The sequence below is a fragment of the Zophobas morio genome, unplaced genomic scaffold (genome assembly GCF_036711695.1).
Source record: "Zophobas morio isolate AGI-343-1 ecotype UQ-CSIRO unplaced genomic scaffold, CSIRO_AGI_Zmor_V1 ptg000004l, whole genome shotgun sequence".
NCBI classification, from domain to species: Eukaryota; Metazoa; Arthropoda; class Insecta; order Coleoptera; family Tenebrionidae; genus Zophobas; species Zophobas morio.
In genome coordinates, this window is record NW_026972109.1 from 14,318,942 (window position 1) to 14,337,275 (window position 18,334).

Here is an 18,334-nt window from a genome sequence, read left to right on the forward strand (position 1 = left end):
CGACTTTTCGTTTTCTTGATTTTTCGACGTTTCGATGTTTTTCAATTGTATATATCAGTTTTACGATTTTTCAATTTTTCGATGTTTAGGTTTTTGACGTATCTATTTCCCATTTTCTGACTCTTCAATTTTACAATTTTTCGATTTTTCGGGTTTTTAATTTTTCAGTTTTTCAATTTTTTTAATTTTCGATTTGCAACTTTGACTTTTCGATTGTTCAATTTTTCCATGTTTCGGTTTTGAGATACATATTTTAATTTTTCAATTTTTCTTCAATTTATCAATTTTTCATCAATTGTTCAAATTCTCGATTTTCGATTTATTGATCTATTTGAGTTGTGGGACTTTTCATTTTTCAAATTTTTAAATTTTAGATTTTTCGATTTTAAGTTCTTCAATTTTTTGATTTTTCAACTTTTTAATTTTTACATTTTTTGATGTTTCGGTCTTTCGCTTTTTCGTCTTCTTGGTTTTAGATTTTTCGGTTTTTCAATTTTTCGCTACCTATTTTAATTTTTCGTTTCTTACGATTTTTGATCTTCTAATTTTTCGGTTTTTAAATTTATCGATTTTTCAGGTTTTCGATTTTTCTATTTTTCTATTTCTCGATTTTTTCGTTGTTTCGATTATTTTGCAAGTATTGTAATCGAGTCCATCGGGCTTTTATGTTTTCTAGACGTTTCGTGACCCCTGGAGTATGAAAAAATACGTCTTCCGTTTCCGTCTGTCCATCTGTCTGTCTGCCATCTGTCAATTTTTAATAGACAGATAATATCCGAAATTACCAGAACGATCGTTGTCAAATATTGTAGGTATGTTAGGAAAATCTTGTAAATAACAAAACGCGGTGGTTCATGAATCCGTGTTGAATTTTTATTCAAGACATCGAGATTTTTGGAAAAAAATCAAAATTGTATAACAATTTTTCGAATTTTCGTTTCTCGATTTCTCAATTTTCCGATATTTCAGTTTTACGATTTTTCAATTTTTCGATTCTTCAATTTTGGATTCTTCTGTTCGTAATTTTCGAATTTTCCATGTTTCGATTTCTTGACGTGTCGATTTCCCATTTTTCGATTTTTCAGTCTTCAATTTTTTCGATTTTTCAAATTTTTGTTTTTTCAGTTTCTCGATTTTTAAAATCTCTGATTTTCGATTCTTCGATTCTTCAATTTTGCGATGTTTCAGTTTTGAGATATCAGTTTTTCGATTTTTCAATTTTTCTTCGATTTTTTATTTTTTTCATTTTCAATTTATCGATCTATCAGTTCTTCGATATTTCAGTTTTGGGATTTTTCATTTTTCAATTTTTTTTTATTTTAGATTTTTCGATTGCAAGTTTTTCGATTTTTGGATTTTTTGATGTTTCAATTTCTTGATTTTACGATTTTTGAATTCTTCGATTTTTCTACGTTTTCATTTTCCGAATTTTTAAATTTTTTTATGTTTCGATATCTCGATCTTTCGATTTTTCGAGTTCTTGGTTTTGGATTTTTCGGTGTTTCAATTTTTCGATTTTTCAATTTTTAAATTTTTTGATATCTCGGTTCCTCGATTTTAGATTTTTCGGTTTTTCAATTTTGCGCCACCTATTTTAATTTTTCGTTTTTTACAATTTTTGATTTTCTAATTTTTCGGTTTTTAAATTTATCGATTTTTCAGGTTTTCGATTTTTCTATTTTTCTATTTCTCGATTTTTTCGTTGTTTCGATTATTTTGAAGTATTGTAATCGAGTTCATTGGGCTTTTATGTTTTATAGACCTTTCGTGACCCCTAGAGTACGAAAAAATAGGTCTCCTGTTTCCGTCTGTCCATCTGTCTGTCTGTCATCTGTCAATTTTTAATAAACATATAATATCCGAAATTACCAGACCGATCGTTGTCAAATATTGTATGTAAGGAAAATCATGTAAATGTCAAAACGCCAACTAAAATTTGTCTGATCATTCCCACCAACAATGCATCTCCAAATTTTACAACAGTGAATATTATTTAAATTTTATAAATAACGTACTCCTGCATTTGTGGTTCAAGATCCGTGTTGAATTTTTATTCAAAACATGGAGATTTTTGGAAAAAAATGAAAATTGTATCACAATTTTTCGAATTTTCGTTTTCTCGATTTTTCGATTCCTCGATTTTTCAATTTTGGATTCTTCCGTTCGCAGTTTTCGAATTTTCGATGTTTCGATTTCTTGACGTCTCGATTTCCCATTTTTCGATTTTGCGTCTTCAATTTTTTCAATTTTTCAGATTTTTGTGTTTTCAGTTTCTCGATTTTTAAAATTTCTGATTTTCGATTCTTCGATTGTTCAATTTCGCGATGTTTCAGTTTTAAGATATCAGTTTTTCGATATTTCAGTTTTGGGATTTTTCATTTTTCATTTTTTTTTATTTTAGATTTTTCAATTGTAAGTTTTTCAATTTATGGATTTTTTGATGTTTCAGTTTCTTGATTTTTCGATTTTTCAATTCTTTGATTTTTCTACGTTTTCATTTTCCGAATTTTTAAATTTTTTTGTTTCGATATCTCGATCTTTCCATTTTTCGAGTTCTTGGTTTTGGATTTTTCGGTTTTTCAATTTTTCGATTTCACAGTTCTTCGATTTTTCTATTTTTAAATTTTTTGATATCTCGGTTCCTCGATTTTTCGACTTCTCGATTTCTCGATCGTTTCATGATTTGATTTGCCTGGTTTTCAATTTTTTTTTGCTTTTTTGATTTTTCGGTTTCTCTATTTTCCAATTTTTCCACGTTTATTCTTCTTAGTTTTTCGATTTCCGAACTTTTTGTCATTTCAGTTTTGAAAATCTTCAACTTTTTAAATTTCAGATTTTTCGACTTTGCGTTTTTTTAACTTTCCATTTTTTAAAATTTTTCAAATTTTCGATTTTTAAATGTTACATTTTTCGATTTTAGTTTTTTGATGGTTCCAATACCTTAGTTTTCAATTTTTTAATACATAGTTCAATTTTTCGATTTTAGATTTTCGGTTTTTATATTTTTTGATTTCTCGAGTTTTAAAGGTTTCGATTTGTCAATTTTTCAACATTTCAATTTTGGGAATTTTTCAGTTTTTCGATGTACAGTAGAAAGAACTTGTATCGTAGAAGCTAAGTACTAAACGTTTATTTTTACTGTATCTCAGTTCCAACGAATGAAGTTCAAAATATATTTCATAAGTTTCTTAAGATTTGTAAGCTGAAAACAGTGGTCAAAACCGCGTTCCAAAATTTCCATAAATAACTGGAATATTAATTTTTTAAGATAGGTACGTGATGCAAAAATTTCAACAAAATTTAAAAATTTAATTATGACAATAAACTGTTTAAAAATATTACCCTCGCTTTATGTAGTGAAAGCTGTGGACAGATTACATTTAAAATTTCATAACAATAAATGTGAAGATATCATATTCTGAAAATATATTAACAGCCCCATAAGACCCAAACGTAGCGACTCCTCTTAAAGACCTCTGATGATTCTAGTCACAGTTCAAAGAAAATTCTTCCTAATTCTTCTTTCGGAACTTGCAACCTCTCCTTCCCTGCTTACTTCCACACCCTGTGAAAAATATTTCTCCCCCATCCGGGGCTTGGTTCCTCTCGTCCACGTCTGATTTATTTAAGGCCTCATTTAACGGTCGACCGCGCTCGACATTTGCTTTGAAAAGTCGAAAACTGGGCGTGTTCGCGATACTGACGACCGACAACGTTGCTAACACACATGTCAGATGGAAATAAATTGATATACAAGACAAAGTGCGCGGATCGTGACTGGAACACTTAGGCCTTTCTAATTTCTGCACAGAACCGGACCGTTAGAGGCAGAGTAGCGAGCGACGGGCGGCAGAACCGCGGGATCCACGCCAACGCCCATGTAATCAAACCCATGAAAAAATTCACTTCTGGTATTTCCAAGTGCCGCCGCCAATTACAGATCACATCCATAACGTGCCAGTTGTTATCATCCCATAAAGCGTTCGTGTTGCCCGTTTATTACGCCGTTCATCTAAAATTTCGTGCAATTTGCGGATTCGAATGTGCAATACGCAATTTGGAGGGGCTTGATTGGTTTTAAACAAACATGGCCTCGATGGGATTACTGGGATTAGCGATTCTTGTGAATAGTTTACACAATTGACTATAAAATTAATTGGCTGTTAAGGAAGCGTTTGTTCGTGGTAAACTAGCTCGCCAATTATGATGGATCTTTTATGGGACGTTTTTTGCTTGAACCGAAAAATTATGCCAGTCAGACAGTGTTCGCGAATGTTCAATTGGTAATAGATAATGAGATACAAAACAAAAACGGTCCAAAGGACTTTCTAGATCTCTCCGTATCTTATCTAATAATAATACCTCTGAGTGTTTATTTTCGTTCAGACGCTAGATTCAAAAATCCAAAATTTTGATTTCCAATATTATTTTCTGTAGCGGAAAACTTCAAAGCATCAAAAAAAAAAATGAAACAAACGTTAATGAGGAAAACTACAAGGGAAGTGGTCACTAGCAACATAAAATGGGTTGGATATGCAGAACCTCGTCAATTAGAAGTCCTGGCGCGTAAATCATCGTAAACGTAATAATTATGTAAGTACGAGTTCAGCAGACTGAAAAGCACTCAACATAGTGGGAATCCAAACTTAAACTTAATTCTAAAACATACTTTTAGTTACGTACGTAAATGGTAACCACCCATCGAAAATATAGCTATTACTAAAAGAGTCAATTTTTACTTGAAAATTAAATTCGTTCCAGAACAAGCCTAGGATTAATTTTTTTAATAGTGATTGATTACACTAAAGCTTGCTTTATCCGACCGTATTAAAGAAAGTTGTTAGTTAATTATGTGAGATCAATATTCCTGTCCAACCGTCGGGACACAGATCCGGGAACTTCGTGCATAAATCATTTCAAAATCATAGAGAATTAAATGACCTCTGATAGACTCTCATCTACGCACCGATGACACTTCAATAAAGAAAATCGATTAATCAAGGTGCGTACCTGCAATTACTGACTGTATTTTTCATGGCTTAACACTCCATTAAGCAGTATAAGGAAATTTCGGTAGGTTCAGGTACTATTATTACTTCGGTTTTTTTTTTTCAATTTTTAACGTTAAACTCAATGTATAATTGATAAGCTACGAAAAAGTTACTGCACTTTAAGGGCCACTTTATACAATATTGTAATTTTTTTAACTAATCAAGTGATCACGCATTTAACGAGGCGTTTAGCGACGTCTGATTGGCGTAGAGTCGGTCACGTGGTACTGTAACGCCGTGTTAAAAATTTAATCAGCTTCTACACAAAGTTTACAAACAACGAAAGTGAACAAATGAAAAATGAAAACATCGTAATGTCGATAAATTTAAAAATCCAGAAATCACAAAATTTTAAAAATTGAAAACCGGAAAAGGTAGAAATCGAAAATATAAAACAGTACCTCGAGTTTTCAAACAATGTTTTAGAAGGGCAGCTAGATGCGAAAGGGCCTCTAGGGGTTCGAGTTCATTTTCCTAACCCGTGGGTCGGTAGAAACAGCCCAGTAGCTTGGCCTCCGCGTTCACCTTATCTCAATCCGTGTGATTTTGGTCTGTGGGGTTGGATGAAACAATTTATGGAAATCAACTGCTTGTCTCTACGTGCGCGAGATATCGGTTATATGAACATGCTGTAAAGTTTGCACAAGCAATTTCATTAATGTAATTGTGATTGAAAATCAGAGCGGATTCATAAACCATAAGTGTAGGAGTATATTTTATAAAATTTAAAAATATTTAATGTACAAAATTTTGAGAGCACGTCATCAAATTATTAATTAGACAAATTTTGGTTAGCGTTTAGACGATAACTCCAAAATGCAAATACCGGGTGTTTGGAAAATGGCGGATTAACCCTTCAGTACGTTATGTACAGGCGTTTCAGGAGTCCCAAAAAAATAAAAAAAATCTTTATAATGTAAGTAGATTACGAAAAAAACGTAATTTTATAAAAGTAAAATTGGTTTAATTTCTGATTTCTTAGTAACGATGTTGACTGAAATCCAGCTTTTATTTTTTTATGACAATAATCGTAACAACCAGTAGTCGCTAAGCGTTGTGCATTAATATTAATAAAACAAGCTGTTATTTTTTATTAATGAATAAACTCAAAAAAAAACATTTAATAAGACATAAATTATAAACAAAAACAAAAGCAATAAAAGAAAAATCCATTAAAGCATAATCAACTAAACCTAGAGAAGATGTTCAAAAGTCCTGCCTTCTGCATACAAGTAAGCTCGTACTATTTCCCAATTTTGATCATTTTTTGTAAAAGTAAGCTAAGTTTAGATTTTTTCAATTTTTTTTTAACAAACCGTAGCCTCGCCCACCCACCCCTTCATCATTCCAGTGACTACTCTTAATATTGTTCAGTTCTATTTTAGCAAGTTTTAGCCCCGCCCACCCACCCTCTCTTTTCTTAGAGGTTATGTCATTTACCAAAATCAGCCTTATCTTATCAAGTACCAGCCCCGCCGACCCGCCCTCTATTTTTTAAAAGGTATATCACTTGCCACAATCAGTCTTATTTTACGTTAACAAGTATTTGCTCGCCCGCCCAGTCCTCTATTTTCTTAGAGGGTATGTAATTTGCCACAATCGGTCTTATCTTAGCAAGTACTAGCTAAGATAAAACTGATTTTGGCAAATGACGTACCCTCTAAGAAAAGAGAGGGTGGGCGGGCGGGGCTAGTATCTGCTAAGATAAGACTGATTTTGGCAAATGAGATACCCTCTAAGAATAGAGAGGGCGGGTGGGCGGGGCTATTACCTGCTAGGATAACACTGACTTTGGCAAATGACATACCCTTTAAGAAAAGTGAGGGTGGGTGGGCGGAGCTAGTAGCTGTTAAAATAAAACTGATTTTGGCAAATGACATACCCTCTAAGAAAAGAGAGGGTGGGTGGTGGGCGGGGCTAGTACCTGCTAAGATAAAACTGATTTTGGCAAATGAGATATGACTTAAATGACTTATCCTAAGAAATTGAATTAAATTATTATAAGAAAAGACACTAGATACACCTTTCAAATTCTTTCCAAACAGGAGTACCTAGAACCTCAAGATTGTTTTAAATTTTTCAAAAAAAAGGAAAAACGGGGTTCCTAAATTGACTCACAAACAAACAAAAAATTACAAAAATAGGACACCAAGCTCCCCCAAAATTATTTTGAAATATTTACAAAAAAAAACTCCATGGGCTCCCAAAATAACACACCAAATACTGCGGCACTTAAGACTTTTTCAGATTCCTAAAAAGCAAAACACTAAAAGCTTAAAAGATTTTTTCAAATTTATCCAGCAACAAAACACCAAATTCCTTTAAATTTATCCGAAAATAAAACACCAGGGGACCTAAAATTAACTGCGAACATTTTAAGAGTAGGGTTTTGAAAACTTTGACAAGTTTTGATGCGTCAAACATTTTTAACTGATCACTCGATTTTTGCTGATTTGTACCTTCGCTTTATATCAGGTAAACATCGTTGTCAAATGGATTTTTTTCTACCGCGTACGTTTTTTGGTTTTCTAATAGAGCTATTAAAGCACGCAAATGACGTCACAGCAGTTCGTTAATAGCGGAAAGGCGTTCTTTAATAGATCTGGTGTAATTTAGATCGGTAAGATTGGTAGCCATGACGAGAAATGTCAGTGGCAAATGTCAAATTAAAATTTCCTGTATTTCCGGAGGCGTAAGGACTTCACTAACTTCTTCACAAGACATTTTAACCAATTTTAACTTACAAAAACTCGAATTGATTCGAATTACAGTTGTTGTTGTGAAAATTCGAACCTCAAATATTTCGTGGTTAGTGTCAGATCAACCCATCATCAACCGCGACAAAATTCCCCAGATTTAAAAAAGTGCAAATTTCAATTAAATTTTGTGAAAAAACGTGCGCGGTAGAAAAAATAGTATAAATTATTCATTGTGGCACTCATCCTTTATGTAAACTTGGATTCGGGTCTCAATATTTGCCATATGAAACTCGTTCTTTAATATACTATTATCAAGTTATTACAAAAACAACACAACCATATCTTTGTACATTCTAACTGAAATGATAATTAACCATGGTCATGGACGAGAGAAATATTGACTTAAAGTTTTATTACTAGTTGATGTGATAATGAATGTGTTGTTCAGTTGTTAAACGTAGCAAAAGAACCAATTTTAAAATCACTATAACTCCACCAAAATGTGAGAAGGAATTTTTTACTATTTTTTCCAGACTCACCAGTTGATTATTAAGAGCGGAGAGTTAATCGCACATTTTCCGGACACCCGGTATATAAAATTCGCTAATAACCGCTTCAGTAGTTTCGAAGATTATCGGTCTAATAGAAATCGATACAGACGACAGACAGACAGACAGACGAAAACGGGAAACCAATTTTTTCGCACTTCAGGGGTCGTGAAACCTCGAGAAAACTATTGTATTTTCAAGAATATTTTTTTTATAAAGTTGGTATTCAACAGATTAAGTTATAATTTTTAAACTTGTTACAGTTTCCTAGAATAACAAAATACTGTAAATTACTCGTATTCACGAAGGTTCGGATTACACAGCTTGGGGTTGTTTCATAATTATCTCGTCTAAGCTGTCAATTTGACGGAGCACAAGTTGCCCCTTTGCCAAAGCTGAACTTTTTTCTGACCATGGTTTTACCTTTTAAAACTCTGGAAATTTCAGTCAGGGACAGAATATCTCACTAGGGGTGCGATTTTGTTTCTTGATCGAAAAAAACTCGATAGCGATAAAATCTCGTTTGCTGATTGGTTGAGAGGCTGAGTTGGTGAGACATTTCTGTCACATTTCTCGATTCTGTCACGAAATCAAGTCTTCATGAAGTGAAATTTTCTCGATAGCTCTGAATGAAGTGATAAATTTTGGAGACATAAACTCGAAATTTATGTCAAAATAGAAGTTCAAAATTGTAATTCTGAGTTATAAGTTCTTAAAATTAAGGTAATTGTAAACTTTTGAGCATTTAATAAGCTTATATACAAAGAATCAAAATTGTGCATTTAAAAGGTGCGCAGTGACATTTATCGCAAGTGATAACGATAAAATCTCGTTTGCTGATTGGTTGAGATGCTACATTTCTGCCACATTTCTCGATTCTGTCACGAAATCAAGTCTTCATGGAGTGATATTGTTTCGATAACTCTGAGTGAAGTGATAAATTTTGGAGATATAACATGGACATAACCTCGAAATTTATGTCAAAATAGAAGTTCAGAATCGTAATTCTGAGTTACAAGTTCTTAAAATTAAGGTAATTGTAAACTTTTGAGCATTTAATAAGCTTATATGCAAAGAATAAATGCAAACTTTTTCATTTAAAAGCTACGCAATTACATTTATCACTTCGATCGAGAAACAAAATCGCATCCCAGGGGTGCGATTTTGTTTTTCGATCGAAAAAAACTCGATAGCGATAAAATCTCGTTTGCTGATTGGTTCAGATGCTACATTTCTGCCACATTTCTCGATTCTGTCACGAAATCAAGTCTTCATGGAGTGATATTTTCTCGATAACTCTGAGTGAAGTGATAAGTTTTGGAGACATAACCTCAAAATTTATGTCAAAATAGAAGTTCAAAATCGTTCTTGAAATTAAGGTAATTGTAAACTTTTGAGCATTTAGTAAGCCTATATTAAAATAATAAATGCAAACTTTTGCATTTAAAAGCTACACAATGACATTTATCGCAAGTGATAATTTATCACTTCGATGGAGAAACAAAATCCCACCCCAGAAGTATGTAGGTGTATGCCATATGAGAGTTCTAAATTGAAGCCTAAAATTTAGTTACTGTAAACATTTAAAATAGGGCTTTAGCGCAGGCTGTTCATGCGACTTTCACGGGATCGCGGTATCTGTTCTGTGCTTTGTAGAGTGTAACACAAAAGCTTACCAGTTTCCCTGAAATAACTTGTAACTTTACAAGACATTCCAAATAAGAATCTAATTTACACGTTTTGTGTGTTTTTGCGCTTATAGTATTTTTCCCATAAATAAAAACAATCCAACCATTACATTAATGTCAGATTTTCTATATCCAATATATATTTATATGAATTCCACATTCAGAATAGAGAGGTTAACCCTGTCCCGCGTAACTGCAGACAGTTTTAATGCAAAATTAATTAACATTCAAATACCTCGCGGTGATAATAAATCAAACGAACCATTATTCACAGCAACAAATAAATCAGCTAAGCGAAGCAAACAGCCGGCACTATTTCGACATTTTTGCGACCTGCACTTTTTATCGAACAGACATTTAGAAAAATTCCTCGGTTTTTAAACCGGAAATCTGCAATCAGCTCTCTCCGTACTTTCGACCAACCACCGTAATTTATTTCAAGCGAAAAATAAAATTATTGCTTATCTGTAATTATTTTGTGTCGGGAAGCTACGTTCCAATCGTTAATCGCTGTAAGTAGTTTCCCGCAGTTGCATCGTTTAATTGTAATTTATTGTATGCACAGGTGTTCCATCACAGAAACTTTATCCTTAAGTAATTTTTGAGTTATGACGTACGATTTTTCACTCTTTTGACGTTTGACAATAATAAGCGTATACAGGATGACTTATGAACACCTAAGCTTGAGACTATCACTAATGCATTTGGAAGATTAACGGACCAAAACAAAGTCCCATGTCAACTTTGAATGTAAGTTTGTAAAACGTCGCTATGATTTATTCTTAGTTGACATATAATCCGTGTTGGTTGCAAGAACACGGTCATACGTGTAGTCACGACGTGTTACTAGAGACGAAAAAAAAATGTGCTCTGCCATTTCATTTATATTAAGTGGGAAATTAAATTTGTGATACGAATCTAGAAAAATTATGGGACAACAAAAACGAGGATGGAAAGGATCTTTGGAAAAAATTTCTAGGGAACGTAAAATTTTGAACAAGTAGAGGAGTAGGGCAAGGAAAGATCATAAGTCCCCTACTATTTATTACAGTTAAGTACTATATATTAAAGGAAGTGAACAAGGAAGTAAAAGGTCTGCACCTGGAATACAGGAAATTAAAACCAACACACATAAAACAGCTTATATATGCAGATGAACTAATACTGTTTGCTAGCAATAAAATGAAATTGCCGGAAAGAATGTTAATAAAAATCGCATATTCAAGATGGAAGAGACGAAAAATTGACATAGTTGGGAACACCGACAATCACAAAAAAAATACAATGCATTTTCATTACTGCGTTTTATAGGTACATAAAATCCTTTGTATTTTTGATGGTTATGCACGGTAAACAATGCAATATGTCTAGCAAGCCATGCATGCATTGTTTCACTTGGCGCCATTTGCAACCGCGCCCTCTATCGGTGCACCATTGCATTTGGGCGCCGATTCCATCCACCCTGGAATTTCATAGAAATTCCGGTTCCGGCTCATAATAAGGGTTTTATTCTGAACGAAGCGCGGCCCCAGCAGTTAATAAATTTCATCCAAGTCGCAAGTTGCATTTCCATGGAAATATGATGATAGAATTACAAGAATAAAATTGAACTAGAAGTTCAATTGCACATAAAGTATACATCTCGCATAAGTAACTTAATCCATTTTATTAAGAGCATGTGAATAGGCACTTAAAGAGAAAAGGTTAACAGAAAAATGACACATTCATGAATAATCATGTTTCATGGCTACTTGAGGTCACGAAATGCATAATTACGCATATATAGGGTGTAGCTTTACAGACTTTAATGAATAGCTATAAATCATTGTTTCATGGTGGTCACCGATTCAAAGTCGCAATTTTTTCTATTAAATGAGACGAGTTTCTGGATGACACACAAAGCGGTTAGATCAGATGACACGGGTTTTATGATTCTCGCTATTAAGTGTCTGATTTACCGGACTATACCGTAAAACTGGGTACACGCCAGCAGTGCGCATGATCGATTGCCCGGATGCTCACTCGTTGTGAGGTTATGTCTCGCAACATCGATTCGAATCGGTTTAATTAGATTAAAAACGTCACCAATTTGTTACAGATAGAGAAAGCATCCGTTTCATTCCGCTCACGCTGATTCTCTTTCATTATTTAATTGTGTGGGCCACGGTCACCGGCCTCTAAACTGTACATTTAGTGTGGCGAACATTTTCCAAATCAGCCTTAAATCCTGCAAGAACTAATAAACATACAAAAGGCTAATTTCTCGACTGCGATTTCATAAATAATCCTCTTGTAGCGTTTTTGTTTGTTTGAGTTTTACAGCAGGTTGTTTAAGTAGATTTGGCGAAAATGTTCGGTATAATTCTAATCGTTTTCGATTTTTTCAGCAAAAAATCAAGTTCTGGTTCGCCACAGGCGGCGCCGGTTTCTGTCTTAGTCGGGCGTTGGCCTTGAAGATGATGCCGGTAGCCAGGTGAGTCCTTAGACAATTAACCATAATTCCGGGATGTCGTGGAACACATTATGTGGAGGTTAATCAAACGTGACACCGAAGCGTTACTCCAACTCGGTAAAGCGACACTAATTGCCAGGCGGGAGGAATTTACATAGCCATAAACAATATCGCGTTTACCAAAGAGGCGCTACGTAGATTGTTATAGAAAATAACTGGGAGAAGGAATTTGTGGAAGTGACAGGCGTTTGTGCAAGAGGAATTTGATCGGAGTTGTATGGCGTTTCTAATTTTGATTTTGTTGTTTTGTGATGAAGAATGGTCGGTATGTGACCCTTCTATGCATTTATATAACAGTTCAGAACTTTTTCTCAAAATTTAGGGCGATGGCCAGAAGTTAAGGTTTTATTATAAAACGAGGGCTAACATCATTAAAAAAACATTAAAGTTAATACACTTACCCAAAGTACAAAACTTGGTAATTACATAATTAGACAAATTATGCTTGAGAGCTGCTGTTAACAGCAACCTCAAGATCTAACTAGCACGTGAAAGGAATGAAACATGATTAAAAAACGTAAATTAAAGACGTGTAACCAGTATTCTATAATTAAAAACGTTATTGGCGCCATCTGTCAAATATTCTACAAATAAAAATATAAGTAGGGCCATCTATCTAGGATTCTAGAAAAAGTTTTTTCGACAGGAGTTCCCTCGCTTCTGAAGTACAAAATTATAAAGTTTTATTTTGCAGAATTTTAGTTTTTCGTGATAACCTCTATGGAATAAAAACAATTTAGAAGCTGTAATAGAAAAAAGAAGGTTTCACCTTTAAAAAAAATACAGTTGGGAGCCCAGAAAAGATTTAATATTAAAAAAAGACATATGGGGCCCTCGAGAAGATTTCACCTTGTTTAAAAAACGACAGTTGGTACCCCCGAGAAGGTTTCACTTTCTCAAAAAAAGATATTTGCGGCCCCCGAGAAGGTTTCACATTCTTAAGAAAAGACATTTCGCGCCCCAGAGAAGGTTTTACATTCTTAAAAAGGACATTTGGGACCACCGAGAAGGTAGTACATTTTTAAAAAACACAGTTGGGACCTTTGAGAAGGTTTCACATTTAAAAAAAAACCCTTTGGCACCCCCGAGAAGGTTTTACATTTAAAAAAAATACAATTGAGACCCCCGAGAAGGTTTCACATTCTTAAAAAATACATTTGGTACCCTCGAGAAGGTTTTACATTTTTTAAAATGACAATTGGGCGCCCCGGGAAGGTTTCACATTGTTAAAAAAAGAGACATTTGGGGCCCACGAGAAGGTTTTACATTTTTAAAAAAAGACATTTGAGACCCTCGAGAAGGTTTTAAATTTTTTAAAATGACATTTAGGCGCCCCGGGAAGGTTTCACATTCTTAAAAAAAAGCGAGATTTGGGGCCCCCGAGAAGGTTTTACATTTTTAAAAAAGACAGTTGGGACCCCCGAGAAGGTTTCACAGTCTAAAAAACCCTTTTTTCGCCGCCGAGAAGGTTTTACAATTAAAAAAAAAGACAATTGAGATCCTCGAGAAGGTTTTACATTTTTTAAAATGACAGTTAGGCGCCCCGGGAAGGTTTCACATTCTTAAAAAAAGAGACATTTGGGGCCCCCGAGAAGGTTTTACATTCTTAAAAAGGACATTTGAGACCCCCGAGAAGGTAGTACATTTTTAAAAAACATAGTTGGGACCCCCGAGAAGGATTCACATTCTAAAAAAACCCTTTGGCGCCCCCGAGAAGGTTTTACATTTAAAAAAAAAAAATACAATTGAGACCCGCGAGAAGGTTTCACATTCTTAAAAAATACATTTGGTACCCCCGAGAAGGTTTTACATTTTTTAAAATGACAGTTGGGCGCCCCGGGAAGGTTTCACATTCTTAAAAAAAGAGACATTTGGGGCCCCGAGAAGGTTTTACATTTTTAAAAAAGACAGTTTTAACCCCCGAGAAGTTTCTAAAAATACCCTTTTGGCGCCGCCAGGAAGGTTTTACATTCTTAAAAAGGACATTTGGGACCACCGAGAAGGCAGAACATTTTTAAAAAACACAGTTGGGACCCCCGAGAAGGTTTCACATTCTTAAAAAATACATTTGGTACCCCCGAGAAGGTTTTACATTTTTAAAAAAGCCAGTTTTGACCCCCGAGAAGGTTTCAAATTCTAAAAAACCGTTTTGGCGCCCCCGAGAAGGTTTTACATTTTTAAAAAAAGACAATTGAGAGCTTCGGAAGGTTTAAAATTTTTTAAAATGACAGGCGCCCTGGGAAGGTTTCACATTCTTAAAAAAAAGAGGCATTTGGGGCCCCCGAGAAGGTTTTACATTTTTAAAAAAAGACAATTGAGAGCCTCGAGAAGGTTTAAAATTTTTTAAAATGACAGGTGCCCTGGGAAGGTTTCACATTCTTAAAAAAAAGAGACATTTGGGACCCACGAGAAGGTTTCACATTCTAAAAAACCCTTTTTTCGCCCCCGGGAAGATTTTACACTTTTAAAAAATGACAATTGAGATCCTCGAGAAGGTTTTACATTTTTTAAAATGACAGGCGCCCCGGGAAGGTTTCACATTCTTAAAAAAAGAGACATTTGGGGTCCCTGAGAAGGTTTTACATTTTTAAAAAAGACAGTTCGGACCGCCGAGAAGGTTTTACTTACATTCTAGAAAAAAAAAACATTTGGCGCCCCCCGAGAAGCTTTTACATTAAAAAAGAACAATTTGGAGCCCCGAGAAGGTTTTAGATTAAAAAAAAAGACATTTGGCGTCCTCGAGAAAGATTTACATTTTTAAATAATACATTTGGGGCTCCCGAGAAAGTTTTACATTTAAAAAATATTTGGTACCCCCGAGAAGGTTTAACATTTATAAAAAAAAGACATTTGGGACCCCCGACAAGGTTTCACATTCTTAAAAAATACGTTTGGGGCCCCCGAGGAGGTTTTACATTTTTAAAAAAGACAGTTGGGAGCCCCGAGAAGGTTTCAGATTAAATAAAAAAGACATTGGTTGCCCTCGAGAAGGTTTACATTAAAAAAAAAAACAGTTGGGACCCCCGAGAAGGTTTCACATTCTAAGAAAACCATTTGGCGCCCCCTAGAAGGTTTTACATTTTTAAAAAAGACTATTGGGACCCCCGAGAAGGTTGCACATTCTTAAAAAAATAAATTTGGCGCCCCCGAGTTTTACATTTTTAAAAAAGACAGTTGGGAGCATCGAGAAGGTTTTACATTAAAAAAAAAAAAAACAATTGGGGCCCCCGAGAAGGTTTTACATTTTTAAAAAAGACAGTTGGGACTCTCGAGAAGGTTTTATATTTAAAAAAATATATTTTGGGGCTCCCCAGAAGGTTTTACATAAAAAAAAAGATTTGGTGACCCCAAGAAGGTTTTACATGTATAAAAAAGACATTTGAACTCCCGACAAGCTTTCACATTCTTAAAAAATACATTTGGGGCCCCCGAGGAGCTTTTACATGTTTAAAAAAGACAGTTGGGGGTCCTGAGAAGGTTTTACATAAAAAAAAAACATTTGGTGACCCCGAGAAGGTTTTACATTCATAAAAAAGATATTTGAAACCCCCGACAAGGTTTCACATTCTAAAAAAAAACATTTGGCGCCCCCGAGAAGGTTTTACATAAAAAAAAACCAATTGGGTGCCCCGAGAAGGTTTCACATTAAAAAAAAAAACATTTTGCGTCCTCGAGGAGACTTTACATTTTTAAAAAGAGAGAGGCGTATTCTCACCTTTTCGAGAAAGTGAGGTAATTTCATCAATAAAAAATTTGTTGTGATGTCAAAAATGGATAACACACAATGTGAGAGAAAAAGATTAAAAAAAAAACAAAAAAAAAAAAACGAAAGGCCAAATTTGGAATCGAACACGCGACGTCCGGTCCGCATACCTAACTCGTAACCACTAGACAACCACCGGAATGCCTTACACTAATGGTAAACTGATATTATACCGTGCATTATGTTTTTGCATTAAATTAATAATTAACAATAATTTTGTTGTATAACAGTTAATTCAAATAAATATAGATTTCTTTCAAAAGACGTCATCAAATTGTTGGTGAGGATGATTAGCAATATTTTGGTTAGCATTTAACCATTTACATGATATTTCTAATATACCTTTATACTTACAAAATTTGACAACAATCGGTGCAGCATTTTCTGAGATTACGTGTCTAATAAAAATGGATACAGACATTAGACAGACAAACAGACAGACAGACGGATGGGCGGACGGAAACTGGAGACTACTTTTTTCGTACTCTACAGGTAATGAAACGTCGCGAAAATATAAAAGCTTACGCTCGGGAAGTAAAAATGTATAAAGTTATTAAAAAATTATAATGCAATTGCCTTTGTCAATTTTTGATACCACCAGATTCTCATTTTTTATTTTGGCGTGTAAAAACTTTATTGATCGGAGTTCAACTTTTGAGTTATTATTATCACCATTAATGATTTTATAGTTTATTAGATATTTAAGTGAGTTTTGTAGGACAGAATTTATATAGATTATAGCGTTTTTTTCTCTTTGTTTATCAGTAGCCGCAACAAGGGTAAACGACAATTTTAACCAACTTCGAGATAATGGCAGAGATAATTATCGACTTTGCATAATTGATGTTGTTTCATCTGAAACTTCGGCTACAGGTTTCAGTTTTCCCAAAGTATAACTTACGTCCTACAAACACTCAACACAATTGACAAGTAATCAAATCAGATTCGTTTATCTGCGACCTTCTTGTACTAACAGTATATTATTTCTTGGCACGCTGAAAATAAAACACGAGAACGTGAAGCTCAGTTTCCGTCTGTTCTGTTTGCTTTAAAATTATCGAGTAGGTGGTAAAGCGCCAACCAGAATTTATCCACTTACAGCTTCCAAAAAATTGGTGACGTCTTTTGTACACTGTAAACACTCAACTCATCATGCTTTAGCGATTTAGCAATATAGTTCTGCTTTAATGTTACGTGTAGTAGTAGTTCATGCAAAAGAAAGTTTCAACATGATACATAAATACTGCGCTCGTTACACAGTATATTACTTCCCCATATTTGTGAGTCTTACGTAAATATGTTAATTAAACCTCTCTCTGAAAGCAAAATTAAAATGCATTCAGTTGAGAAAAGTGGATGCTCGCTTCGCTCGCGTCATACATATACGGTTTTCACTTATTATTATTTTATCGTGACGAATCTAGAGGCACTCAACTTGCGTTTTGCAACCTTAATGACGAACATCAAAGACATCATGTCGTAGAAATAAACTTCGGGATTCTTGTTATAGCAAGTATTTCGATCATTTATTCATCTACTAGTTTCTAGCAACTGGTGTAATTTCCAAGTGCATATAGTAAATTTCCAGGTGACTTCGCACTGACACACGTTTCTTCGGAATCTGCCCAATGCCGTCCCTATTAAGCTAAATGAAAAATCGCGTGCACGCTCACTTTATGACGTTGATCGCTACTTAAACCACCTCTCGGTAGTTGCCTCGGCGCAATTATGTCATTAAGTGGTCCGGTTTGATGTGTAATTACGACGGGCTGACCGTTAAACTGTTAATGAAATAGGTCTATGACTGACCACTTAAGGGACTGACATTACCTAAGACCCTAAACTTAGTTTCGGACCCATATTAGCCGCAAATCCGTGATTTACCCCAAGGGTGATGGCTTTTAGTTCTTGTGAATTTTTAAAATGTCCACATAAATAATTCAAGACGGGAAAAAAACGATAAAGAAGGCCGTTACGGGATAGACAAAGTGAATGAAGTGTTTGTGAGCTTGAGGCTTTATTAAATTTACAGTACATTATATTTACCTCTTTAGAACCGGTTGACTTTTTTCG

The 18,334-nt window shown here is 34.4% G+C and overlaps 1 protein-coding gene across 1 annotated transcript in view; it reads left to right on the forward strand.

The window, feature by feature from the left end:
• The window catches only part of LOC135142214 (fringe glycosyltransferase), a 137,543-nt gene that overhangs the window by 89,336 nt on the left and 29,873 nt on the right, over positions 1-18,334 (forward strand). The window contains exon 6 of the mRNA XM_064073888.1: positions 12,374-12,459. Within this exon, the coding sequence (XP_063929958.1) occupies positions 12,374-12,459 (86 nt within the window). The remainder of the gene's footprint in view (positions 1-12,373; positions 12,460-18,334) is intronic.